Here is a 13,763-nt window from a genome sequence, read left to right as displayed (position 1 = left end):
TTTAATCACTTTATTTATTTATTTGTGTATGTAGATCTTAACTAAGAATGTAGAGAGGAAACTATAGGAATAACTAAAATAGAAGAGGAAACGCTCACATTAACTTTGCAAGTTTTAGAGAGGAAAACATTCTAAAATCTACTGGAAGCACTGATCTTGCCATTCTGGGTTTTTTCATATTCCCCAGGTCTAAAATCTTCATCAGCCATAGCAACAATTATACAAACACATATACGTGGTCATATTTCAGTAAACTTTCAAACATCATCAATCCTTCAGGACTCACATGCTCCTAGAATACCAGAATGCTCCAAATCCCTTTGAATATCAACAAACACAAAAGGGGGAGAAAAATCAGTAATATTAATTAATTTGAAATTTCAGTAATTAAACTCTAGTAGTTAAAAGTTAAGAAGATCTACACACCAAATCAGACAAGATTTAAAGAGTTTCATAATGGGAATAATATAGTCTCAAAATACTATGTAGCCTGCTGGGCACATTAAGAGAAGCTTTCTCAACATTCACTGGAAACCTTCACCAATAAAACTATACACTTATCACAGTTTATAATACAACATTTACACACAGTTTAATCATAAATTATATATCTTTAAGTTACACATTACAAAGTCTATATCTAATTTAATCAAGAAGAAATATTCATGCCCCCCATCCCAATTAAAGCATCAATTGTCTCTTGATTTAGTGTAAAACTGAAACAAGACATTTTCTCAGTTTTGTTATGGAGGAAAATTAAGTTGATGGTGTTTCTGTAAATCGATGAAATGTGCACATAGAAGATCACAACCAGTTAAGAGGACAAAAAATAAAATAAAGAATATACAACAAAAGGAAACTAATGTTCCCTAGGATTACTCATGTATTATTTGCTTAGAATGACATATTTTGTTTCATATATGAGATTTTGTTGTTGTGTGTGTGTGTGTGTGTGTGTGTGTGTTTTGGGGGTATTTCTTCTCCACCCCAAGAAGCAGTCATGAACCTCATTTCTCCCTCTGCACATCTCCATAAACTTCTATACTGTAACACATTTGATGTACATTTATAATTATGTCTCTTGAAAGGTTCCTTCCTGACTTTCATCTTGTTATCAGTGTTTTGCTTCAGTAGGTTGCACTGGAATGATAAAAATCCCTTAGTCTTAAAGGTTTAGTATGTGGTTTTATCTACAGTTATTTGGGTTAAGTGTTCAGTACATCCACCTTCTTTGTGATTTTCTAGCCTGTTAAATACAGATTTCAGAAGATAAGGCCCCATTGATAATGAAATATAGGCTTAAGATGACAGATACCTGATTTCTGATGCACTTTACACTAAACTACAAAGATAAATTTAACAAAAAAAGAAAGAGGCCCTTAAAGCAGTTAATTGCCTAATTTGGGCACAGTTATTGCACTTTAGTGTCTCGAACTCTACTAAAGAGTAGAGAAATAGGTTACTGACAGAAATCTATAAAGTTTTTATAAGTTCTTTATTGAAAATATATATAAAAAGTATATCAACAATATATTCTTAAAATAAAACTAGAAAACATGAAAATAGAGACCAAAAAATGAGATATTTACATTTTCTTACTGTTCATTTTTGCAAAAAAACTAGTAAGAAAAAAGTGGAGACAACAACAAATATCAAGCTAAAAGGCAAAATGTTACTGTACTTATACCTTCTAATGTTGTCTAAACAAAAGTTTAGACGGAATAAAGGTACTCTTGGAAAATCAGATATTTGCTAGTTTTCCATTGGCTACATACTGGGTCCAGAAAAAACAGAATGAAAAAGTAAAATTGAAGATGTTGGTGAAAAGAAAAAATACAGTGCATCAGAAGTAATATATACTCTCTTAATATCTGTCATGATAAGACTTTCTGTACAAAGGGATGTGACTTTTTCAATTTTTCTTTTTAAATACATATTTTTTTCATTTATGCTATCTTTAATTTTTCTCAGTTTTCACTTTTCAGCATTCAGATTTTTTTTATATTCATACTTAATAATTTCATTTTTGGAGATATTGTACATACTATTTTTTTTTAATTTTGGTTTATAATTGTTCCAATTTCCAATTGGTGATATATAGAAATATAATTAATCAAATTGTAAATTTATTTTTAACTTTTGACTAAGGGTCTAGCTGTAGACTTTATTCTGTTGTGGGCTTCTATTTACATGGCTATTTACAAATCTAACAATTTGAAGTACTCACTGAAATTGGATTTCAAACTTTGATTATAAACATCTTGTTGGAAAATGTGAAGTAGCTGTTTTAGCTTTATAAGGGATGTTCTTCCATAATGGGAGAATCACCCCTAGAGGGTCTAGCCTGTTGGCCTGGAGTGAAGGTTGTCAAGGGAATGACTTTAATTGAGTCATCACTAGGATGAAGTCTTTCAGACATGGCATAAAAATGAGATCTTGTACTACCTTGTGCTCCCTGGTCAAGAGAAAGTAGTCCTTCAGGGCCAACACCTTGCCCCCAACCCTGCTGCAGACCCATTGGTGGTTGTACAGGGCTGCAATGAAGGGCAGCAGGCTGTGGCAGAGGAGGACTGCAGTTGATTGAAGCAGCCTGTGACAGAGGAGGGCTGTAGTAAAGGGCTGAGGTCTGTGCTGGTAGAGGGCTGTGGTGAAGAGCTTGTGCTAGAGGTGGGCTGTGGTGGAGAGCAGAGGTCTGTGCTGGTGGAGAGCTGTGGCATAGTGCTATAGCCTGGGTCATCGGAGGACTGTGGCAGAGAGCAACTGTCTGTGTCACCAGAGGGTTGTGTCGGCAAAGAGTTGTCTGCGTCGGGGGAGGGCTGTGGCATAGAGCAGAGGCCTGTGCCTGTGAAGGGCTGGAATATGTCAGAGAAGCTGGCATCCAGCAGGCATCAGAGTGGCCCAAGATGAAACATTCTTGAGTGCAGTTGTCAGAGGCTTCTTCCACAGTAGGCTGAATAGTTATTTCTGCAGCTGTTAAGATGGGAAACAAATGATAAAATTTATGTTTCAAAAGCATGTGTTTATTAGCTACTTAAACCATATTGCTACAAGAATGCTTAATAATCTATATATAAATGCATAAGAGGCTTCTAATATTTTCATAATTGGTACTCGATTTGTCACAAAGTAATTCCTACAGTAACATAAATAATCAGGAGTGGGTGGATGGCATTTCATTTTTATAAGTAGGATATTTTGGCTTAGTCTCCCAAATGTAGATATTTTAAACTGTGTTTATGACTGTGAATGGACGCTGTGGTCAATGATTTATACACACAAATCTGTTGAAATATGGTCCTGACTAACACAAAAGGTTGACATGAGTGAAATGAATGGAAAAACTAGTACAGATATGTAATGAACTAACCAATTATAGCTAACAATTTGGTTAAGAATATAATTAATTAATCTGAGAATAGATCTAAGAATAAATTAGGTTAATTTGGAAATAGCTTATTGAACTCTAAGATATGCCTTTCAGTTTCAGGAATGAACTATAGCTATAATTATTTCAAAGTCAATTGATTTCTGTATTCCTTATTTTCTGAAATTGTGGCAAATCAGAGTTTAGCAACATAAAGGATTACAGATCCAAAATACTTAGCTCTAAACTATAAAACTTTTTAAAACTCCTTTATAAGGTTTCTGTAAAATTTTAAAATGCCAATAGGTATCAAATTTCAATAAGTATACTATGCAAAGACCAGCAAAGGAAAGATAGAGTAGCTATATCAATATTAAAATTGACTTTAGAGCAGAGTGCTATTAGCGATAATGAAGAATATATATCATAATTTTTTAAAAGGTAATTTATCTAAGACATACAATCCTAAAAGTCAAAAATAGAAATTCATATTCCTGTAAATCCTCAACAGGATATAGAGTCCAGGCACTGTCATTATCCTATCATACTTAAAACCAAGGAATAAAATACATCAGAAATTATTGTCACAGATAAGACTAATTTTCTCCATTAGATAACCATTTACTTTTCTTCACTTAGAAGACTAAAGAAGTCCCTTTGAGATTAACATTTTTAAAAATCTATATTTTTTCACAGTTATATTTTAGAAATATTCGGGAAGGTAAAGTTTTATGTATTTGGAGTGATATTAAATCATAAAAGCATGCAAGGAAATATATGAACATACACATAATTATGTTTTATTTCCTTGCCATCAGAAAAGCAACTGATCTGGCAGCCTTAAATTTTACAATAAAAGAATATATCATAATTTCAGCATTGAGTCATTTGCCTCTTTATGATGAGGAAATAGACACCAAGTCATTTTCAATGAAATCTGTGATTTATGGAAATTCCTTTTTTAAGAGTTTTATTGAGATATAATTCACATGCCATAAAATCCACTCATTTAAAGTGAATAATTCAATAGTGTTTAGTCACATAATTGTGCCACTGTCATCACTATCAATTTTGAGGCATCATTATCACTACAAATAGAAACCTGGTATCCATTAGCATTCACTGGCCACTTCTCCACGTACTCCAAAACCCTAAGCAACCATATCAAACTCCATAGACTTAAGCAACCATTAATCTACCTTTCTCTTCTATAGATTTTCCAATTCTATACATGTAATATTAACAGAACCCTTTCAATCAATTATTTTGAGACTGGCTTGATTCATTTAACATAATGTTTTTAAGGTTCCTCCATGTTGTAGCATGTGTCAGTACTTCAATTTTTTTTTTTTATTGCTCATGATTATACTTTGCATGATTATGCCACATATTGTTTACCCATTCATCAATTTGTAGATATTTGAGTTGTTTTTACTTTTTGGCTGTGATGAGTAATGTTGTTATGAATATTGTTTAAAAGTTTTTGTGCAGACACAGTTATTCATTTCTTTTGGGAATATACCTATGTGTGGAGTTGCTGGATCATATGGGGTCACTTCTATATTTAATGTGAAGAACTGCCAAATTCTTTTCCAAATTGACCGCACAATTTTATGTTCCCACCAGAAATATATTAAGGTTCCAATTCCTCCACTCAATTTCTGCAAAATTTCAGTTTGGATTTTGCATATTTTGATAGAATTGTATTGAATCTGAAAATCAGTTTGTGATTTTAACAGTATTAAGACTTTAACAGTGTTAAATCTTCCTATCTTTTAATATGGAATGTCTTTCCATTTATTTATATATTTAATTTCTTTCAGTATGTATGTATGCGTTAATCACCCAAAACTTTAAATAAAAAGTGAAAATCTAAATCGAATGTTTCAAATAATTTTACTATCCATTTGACCACATTAAACCAAATTCCTAACTGTCAATCCATTATGCCCTGGGCTGTGCTAAGTCACTTAAGTTGTATCTGACTCTTTGTGACCCTATGGACTCTATCCCACCAGGTTCTCTGTCCATGGGATTTCCCAGGCAAGAATACTGGAGTGGGTAGCTATTTCCTCCTCCAGGGTATCTTCCTGACCCAGGGACCAAAACTGAGTCTCCCACACTGCAGGCAGATTCTTTAATTTCTTTCAGTAGTTATTTCAAATTTTTCAGAGTAAAAACTTCATATTTCCTTTGTTGAATTTGCTCCTAAGTATTTTATTCCACTGTAAATGGAAGTGTTTCCTTAATTTATTTTTTGGAATGTTTATTGCTAGAATATAGAAGTACACTTGATTTTTATATATCGCTCTTAAAGCCTGTAAACTCCCCAGCTTGATTATTTGTTTGAATAGGTTTTTAGTGGATTTCTTAAGATTTTCTGTATACAAGATCTGCTCAATATTATGTGGCAGCCTGGATGGGTCGAGAGTTCAAGGGAGAATTAATACATATATACGTATGGCTGAGTTAATCTGCTGTGCACCTGAAACTATCACAACATTGTTAATCAGCTACATTCCAATATAAAATTAAAAGTTTATTAAAAAAGGAATAAAAGAGCAAGGAGCAAAGTATAAATGTTCTTTCGAAAATGAAGCAAGATTACAAATGGATGCCTCTGCCTGTTTGCTCTGGCATCCATCTGGCAGTGCAAATCAGGTACCATGAATGGAAATGAATAAATAAATACTCCATCAAGATCAAGGTAGAAGAAATAGTAATAGCTCATAAAGGGGGAAACCAAAGACCACAGAGGTTGAGTGCATTGTCCAACATCACAAAGCCAAGAAATTCCAGAGTCAAGATTCACCTCCGGTTCAGTTTAATTGCAAAGTCTCTCAATTCCTGCTAGTTTCAGAAATTGCTAATGATTCATTCCCTCTCCTATATTTATTTTACATAAAAGGGAAACCCCATATGCTTAACAGGCGATCTTTCAGCAGAAACTCTGAAGGCCAAAAGGGAATGGCAGGATATATATAAAGCACTGAAAGGGAAAAATCTACAACCAAGATTACTGTACCCGGCAAGGATCTCATTCAAAATTGATGGAGAAATCAAAAGCTTTTCAGACAAACACAAGTTAAGAGAATTCAATACCACCAATCCAGTTTTACAACAAATGTTAAAGGAACTTATATTGTCAAAAAATAAAAAAATAAGAAAAAATATCTACAAAATCAACCCCAAACAGTTAAGAAAATGGCAAGAACAGCTATATATATTTGTAATTACTTTAAAGGCAAATGGATTAAATGCTCAACCAAAAGACACAGACTGGATGAATGGATACAAAAAAAAAAACCCATGTACATGCTGTCTACAAGAAACCCAATTCAGACCTAAGATATAGACTACAAGGGAGAGGATGGAAAAATATATTCCATGCAAATGGAAAGCAAAGACAGCTTGAGTAGCAATCCTCATATCAGACAAAATAGACCCTAAAATAAAGAGTATTACAAGAGATAAAGAAGGACACTACATAATGATCAAGGGATCAATACAAGAGGAAGCCATAACAATTGTAAATACCTAGAAACCTATATGCAGGTCAGGAAGCAAGATTTAGAACTGGACATGGAACGACAGACTGGTTCTAAATAGGAAAGGGAGTACGTCAAGGCTGTATATTGTCACCCTGTTTATTTAACTTATATACAGAGTACATCATGAGAAAGGCTGGGCTGGAAGAAGCACAAGCTGGAATCAAGATTGCCGGGAAAATATCAATAACCTCAGATATGAAGATGACACCACCCTTATGGCAGAAAGTGAAGAGGAACTAAAAAGCCTCTTGATGAAAGTGAAAGTGGAGAGTGAAAAACTTGACTTAAAGCTCAACATTCAGAAAACTAAGATCATGGCATCCGGTCCCATCACTTCATGGGAAATAGATGGGGAAACAGGGGAAACAGTGTCAGACTTTATTTTTCTGGGCTCCAAAATTACTGCTGATGGTGACTGCAGCCATGAAATTAAAAGACGCTTACTCCTTGGAAGGAAAGTTATGACCAACCTAGATAGCATATTCAAAAGCAGAGACATTACTTTGCCAACAAAGGTCCGTCTAATCAAGGCTATGGTTTTTCTAGTGGTCATGTATGGATGTGAGAGTTGGACTGTGAAGAAGGCTGAGCGCCGAAGAATTCATGCTTTTGAACTGTGGTTTTGGAGAAGACTCTTTAGAGTCCTTTGGACTGCAAGGAGATCCAACCAGTCCATTCTAAAGGAGATCAGTCCTGGGTGTTTTTTGGAAAAAATGATGCTAAAGCTGAAACTCCAGTACTTTGGCCACCTCCTGCAAAGGGTTGACTCACTGAAAAAGACTCTGATGCTGGGAGAGATTGGGGGCAGGAGGAAAAGGGGATGGTAGAGGATGAGATGGCTGGATGGCATCACCGACTCGATGGACATAGGTTTGGGTGAACTTCGGGAGTTGGTGATGGACATGGAGACCTGGTGTGCTGCAATTCATGGAGTCACAAAGAGTTGGACATGACTGAGCGACTTAACTGATGCACTGGACATAATGGCAACCCACTGCAGTACTCTTGCCTAGAAAATCCTATGGACAGAGGATCCTGGTGCAGGCTACTGTCCATGGGGTCACAAAGAGTCAGACACGACTGAGTGACTTCACTTTCTTTCACTTATGCACTGGACATAGGAGCTCCTCAATACATAACACAAACACTAACAGACATAAAAGGAGAAATTAACAGTAACAAAATAATAGTAGGAGATTTTAACACCCCACTCCCACCAATGGACATATCATCAAAGCAGAAAATTAATAAGGAACACCAGTCTTAAATGATACATTAGATGTGATGGATCTCATTGATATCTTCAGGACACTCTATCCAAATGCAGAGGAGTACACATTCTTCTTAGTACACATGGAGCATTCTCCAGGATAGACCACATCTTGGGTCACAAATCAAACCTCAGCGAATTTAAGAAAATTGAAATAATATCAAGCATCTTCTCTGATCCCAACCCTATGAGACTAGATATCAGTTACAAGAAAAAAAAAATGTAAGAAACACAAACACATGGAGATTAAACAACACATTTCTAAATAACCAACAGGTTACTCAAGAAATCAAAAGGGATATCAACAAATTTCTAGAAACAAATGACAATGAAAACACAACTCAAAACCTATGGGTTTTGATTTCCATTTTAGTTCACTGATTTCTAAAATGTCGATGTTCAGTCTTGCTATCTCTTGTTTGACCACTTCCAATTTACCTTGATTCATGGACCTAATATTCTAGGTTCCTATGCAATATTGTTCTTTACAATATCAGACTTTACTTCTATCACCAGTCACATCCACAACTGGGTGTTGTTTTCCCTTTGGCTCAGCCTCTTCATTTCTTCTGGAGCTATTTCTCTATTTTTCTCCATAGAATACCATATTGGGCACCTACCGACCTGGGGAGTTCATCGTTCAGTGTCATATATTTTTGCCTTGTCATACTGTTCATGGGGTTCTCAAGGCAAGACTATTAAAGTGATTTGCCACTCCCTTCTCCAGTGGACCACGTTTTGTCAGAACTCTCCACTGTGTCCTGTCTGTTTTGCGTAGCTCTACATAGCATGAACCATAGTTTCACTGAGTTAGACTAGGCTGTGATTCATGTAACCAGTTTGATTTATTTTCTGTAATTGTGGTTTTCATTCTGTCTGCCCTCTGATGAATAAGGATGAGACTTGTGGAAGCTTCCTAACAGGAGCAACTGACTGGGGTATTCTGAGTTTTGTTCTGAGCAGGGCCATGCTCAGTAAATCTTTAATCCAATTTCCTGTTGATGAGTGGTGTTATGTTCCCTCCCTGTACTTTGACCTGAGGCCAAACTATGGTAGGGATAATGGCAGTAAGGTGACCTCCTTCAAAAGGATTTAGGCCAGCATGTCAGAACTCCCAGGACTGTAATATTCAGTGCCCCTGACCCCATGGCAGGCCTCTGTCGACCCATGGCTCTGCCAGAGACTCCTGGACACTCACAGGCAAGTCTGGCTCAGTCTCTTGTGAGGCCACTGCTCCTTTCTCCTGGGTCCTGGTTCACACAAGGTTTTGTTTGTGCTCTCCAAGTGTCTGTTTACCCAGTCCTGTGGAAGTTCTGTAATCATCTAATGGAGTAAGTGGATTATCATTCATAAATTGCATATATTTTGATCACATACATTTTAAGAAATGTCATTTTTTCCTTGTATTTTCAACCATTTTGTAAGAAATATATGATTAATCTGTTGCATTAAAACAGTTTATCTATCTACATCATTAATTAAACTTTAGTTTGCTGTGAAGAAAATGTGTTGTTTCGATGAAGAATGTCTTTGTGATTATGTTTTTATAGCACATACAATTGTCTTTGAAATCTTGTAATGAGTAATTCAAGTACAGGTTGCCTTCAATACAAACATTAAAATTATAGTTCATTAGGTTACTTTGATTAATTGCTTGTCCATCAAACATCTGTACAAACATTCTAATGCTCCTCATTAAAAGATTTCAGATAGCGAGCAGATTGAATCTATAATATGCCTAATACAATGAGAGCACCAATCACTGTTCCTAAAAATAAAATTTGAAAGAATTGTTTTTTGTTTTTTTTTTTATTTCAGCATGCCGCAACTCCCAGGACTGTGTATTCAGTGCCCTCAATGTCACATGTCACATGTCTTCTTCATGTGACATTTACTGTACAGTTATAATGTCTGCATTAATATAAGCAAGTGATTAGGTTATCTCTTGACCAATTAAAATGCACTTGCATTATTAGTGTAAGGTTATATAAAGAATTACTTGTTTAATAACTTATCTCTAATGTATATGCAAATCAATATAAGCACTAGTAGAAAAGTGAGTACCACACATTTTGTGCTTCAAAAAAGAAAAGCAACTTCTTTTTCCTCTTGCTCAAAGGCAATAAGTATTTTGATACTAGGAACATAATAAACTTGACTAATTAAAATAAAAAATACTGGGGGAGGTCCTAGGATGGTGGAGAAATAGGACTTGGATACCAATTTTACCCCCATAAATTCATCGAAAGAACATTTAAACACTGAGCAAATTCCACAAAACAACTTCTGAATGCTGGCAGAGGACATCAGGCACCCAGGAAGGCAGCCCATTATCTTCAAAAGGAGGTAGGACAAAATAGAAAAGATAAAAAGAGAGACAAAAGAGGTAGGGACAGAGATCTATCCTGGGAAGGGCGTCTTAAAAGAGGAGAAGTTTCCAAACGCAAGGAAACACTCTCACTGGAAGGTCTGTGGGGAATCTTGGAATCTAAGAGGGCAACATAACTGGGAGGAAAAAATAAATAAATAAATAAATAATTAAAACCCACAGATTACATGCCTAATGGAAACTCCCAGCACTTGCAGCTGCCACCAGCAAGCGGGGGCTGAACAGGGAGGCCTGGGCTGCATTCCTTAGGGTAAGGACCAGGCCCAAATGCCTTGAAGGCAATCTGAGGGAAATGACTTGAAATAGCAACCCAAACTGTGGGATAGCCAGAGAGAGAGAGACAAAAAAAAAAAAAAGAGAGAGAGAGAGAGACAGAGACAGAGAACTATCCCATGAACAGCCCTAACCTGAGGCACTGCCAGGCCCACTCACAGAACAAAGGACTGAGCGAATACCAGAGGAGAGCTAATAGGCTGTGGACCGGACCATCTCCCACCGGAGACAAGCAGACGGGGGTTGGGGGGGCAGCCAGAGCCAGAAACGGGCAATCGCTGTCCCAGAGCGGTGTCCTCTACCAAACTGCAAGCAGGCTCCATTGCTAACCTAGAGTTCTTGGGATTCTGGATGGTTGACATCTGCCGAGAGGGTTGCAGCCAGAGATCAGCTCACCAGAAGAGACACATGGCACACCTGAGAAGGCGAGCCCGTTGTACACCCAGAAAACCGATGACTGGGATGCGGAAGAAAATAAGGCGCACTGCCACCTGGAGGTGAATGCGCTCACAAAGCATCTGGTCGCGTGAGCTGCTCAGACCTGGGAAGGGCAGAATACGCAGGTCCAATGGAGTCTGCGTCTTAGTTGAGTACTCAAGACCCTGAACCTGAGCAGCTTAGACCTAGAAAGTACACATAACACAGGGCCTGCCCCAGACAGTTCCTGGCAGAGCAACCTTGAGCCTGAGAAGTATAGACCATGAAAGCACACATGCCATTAGTGGGGGCAAACCCAGTGTGGCGAAGACACTGTGGGCACTCCCCACACATACCAGTGATATTTGTTTGCACTGTTCCTCCTTCTCCACATCACGACCGAACAAGTGAGCCTAAATAAGTAGCCACCTTTGCCCCCTTGTGTCAGGGCAGAAATTAAACACTGAAGAGACCAGCAAACAGAAGAAGCTAAAATAAACAGAGGGAACTGCTTTGGAAGTGACAGGAGCAACAGATTAAAACCCTGTAGTTAGCACCGACTACATAGGAAGGGGCCTGTAAATCTTGAGAAGTATAAGCCGGATCAAGGAACTATCTGAAACTGGACTGACCCCACACTGCCCTCAACAGCTCCAGAGAAATTCCTAGATATATTTTTATTATTATAATTTTTAATTTTTTTAATTTTTAAATCCTCTATTACTCCTTTAATTTTCATTTTTATAATCTACTGCTAAGCTAAGTCACTTCAGTCGTGTCCGACTCTGTGAAACCCCATAGACAGCAGCCCACCAGGATCCCCCTTCCCTGGGATTCTCGAGGCAAGAACACCAGAATGGGTTGCAATTTCCTTCTCCGGTGTATGAAAGTGAAAAGTGAAGTCGCTCAGTCGTGCCTGACCCCATGGACTGCAGCCCACCAGGCTCCTCCATCCATGGGATTTTCCAGGCAAGAGTACTGGAGTGGGGTGCCATTGCCTTCTCTGCTTATAATCTACTATCACCTTGCAAAAAAAAAAAACAAACAAACAAACAAAAAAAAAAAAACCCTATTTTTAAAGCTAACCATATATATATATATATATATATTATAATTTTTGTGACTGTTTTCTTTTTTTAATATTTTTGAGAGTTTAACCTCTACTCTAGATTTTTAATCTTTGCTTTTTGGTATTTGTTATCCATTTTGTACCTTTAAGAAACCAATCTTTAGTACCCATTTTTACTTGGGAGTATGAATACTGGCTTGATTGTTCTCTCCCTCTTTTGACTCTCCATTTTCTCCACTTGGTCTCATCTATCTCCCTCCTCCTTCTTCTCTTCTCCATGTAACTCTGTGAACCTCTCCGGGTGTCCTTCACTGTGGAGAAACTTGTCCTCATTAACCTAGATATTTTATCATTGGTGCTGTATAAATGGAGAAGACTTGAGGCTACTGTAAGAATAACATTGAAATCCAGAGGCAGGAGGCTTAAGTTCAAAACCTGAAAACACCAGAGAACTCCTGACTCCAGGGAACATTAATCAATAAGAGCTCATCCAAAAACCTCCATACCACAATGAAACCAAGCACCGTCCAAAGGCCAACAAGTTCCAGAGGAAGAAATACCACACTAATTCTCCAGCAGTACAGGAACATAGCCCTGAACTTCAATATAAAGGCTTCCCAAAGTCACACCAAACCCATTGACACCTCAAAACTCACTACTGGACACTTCATTGCCCTCAAGATAGAAGAAATCCAGCTCCACCCACCAGAACACCCACACAAGCTTCCCTAACCAGGAAACCTCGACAAGCCACATGTCCAACCTGATCCACAGTGAGGAACCTCCAGAATAAAGAGGAACCACAAACTGCCAGAATACGGAAAGGCCAAGCCAAACATAGCAATCTAAACAAGATGAAAAGGCAGAGAAATACTCAGCAGGTAAAGGAACAAGATAAATGCCCACCAAACCAAAGAAAAGAGGAAGAGATAGGGAATCTATCTGAACAAGAATTCAGAAAAATGATAGTGAAAATGATCCAAAATCTTGAAAACAAAATGAACTTACAGATAAATAGCCCGGAGACAAGGATATAGAAGATGCAAGAAATGTTTAACAAGGACCTAGAAGAAATAAAGAACAGTCAATATATAATGAATAATGCAATACATTAGATAAAATAAAAAAAAAGCACTCTAGAGGGAAGAAACAGTAGAATAATGGAGGCAGAAGATAGGATAAGTGAGGTAGAAGATAGAATAGTAGAAATAAACGAAGCAGAGAGTAAAAAGAAAAAAAAAGAGTCAAAAGAAATGAGGACAAGCTGAGAGACCTTTGGGACAATGTCAAACGACTCAACATTTGAATCATAGGAGTCCCAAAAGAAGAAGGTAAAAAGAAAGACCATGAGAAAATACTTGAGGAGATAATAGTTGAAAACTTACCTAAAATGGGGCAGGAAATAGCCACCCAAGTCCAAGAAACAAAGA

General features: G+C 37.2%; 1 protein-coding gene across 1 annotated transcript; it reads right to left on the bottom strand.

Annotated features, from left to right (window-relative positions):
- Nucleotides 1–2,096: 2,096 nt before the first annotated feature.
- Nucleotides 2,097–12,504, bottom strand: LOC129640022 (protocadherin-11 X-linked-like). The gene is made up of 3 exons (XM_055565288.1): nucleotides 12,477–12,504; nucleotides 11,178–11,267; nucleotides 2,097–2,970 (listed from the first exon to the last, which is right to left on the bottom strand). The coding sequence occupies exons 1-3, from the start codon at nucleotides 12,502–12,504 to the stop codon at nucleotides 2,294–2,296; spliced, it is 795 nt and encodes a 264-aa protein (XP_055421263.1). The 3' UTR covers nucleotides 2,097–2,293.
- Between the last annotated feature and the right edge of the window lie 1,259 nt (nucleotides 12,505–13,763).

This window comes from Bubalus kerabau, chromosome X, assembly GCF_029407905.1.
Source record: "Bubalus kerabau isolate K-KA32 ecotype Philippines breed swamp buffalo chromosome X, PCC_UOA_SB_1v2, whole genome shotgun sequence".
Taxonomy (NCBI): domain Eukaryota; kingdom Metazoa; phylum Chordata; class Mammalia; order Artiodactyla; family Bovidae; genus Bubalus; species Bubalus kerabau.
The sequence above is the reverse complement of the archived record's forward strand: the minus strand, read 5'-3'. Positions and strand labels throughout refer to the sequence as shown.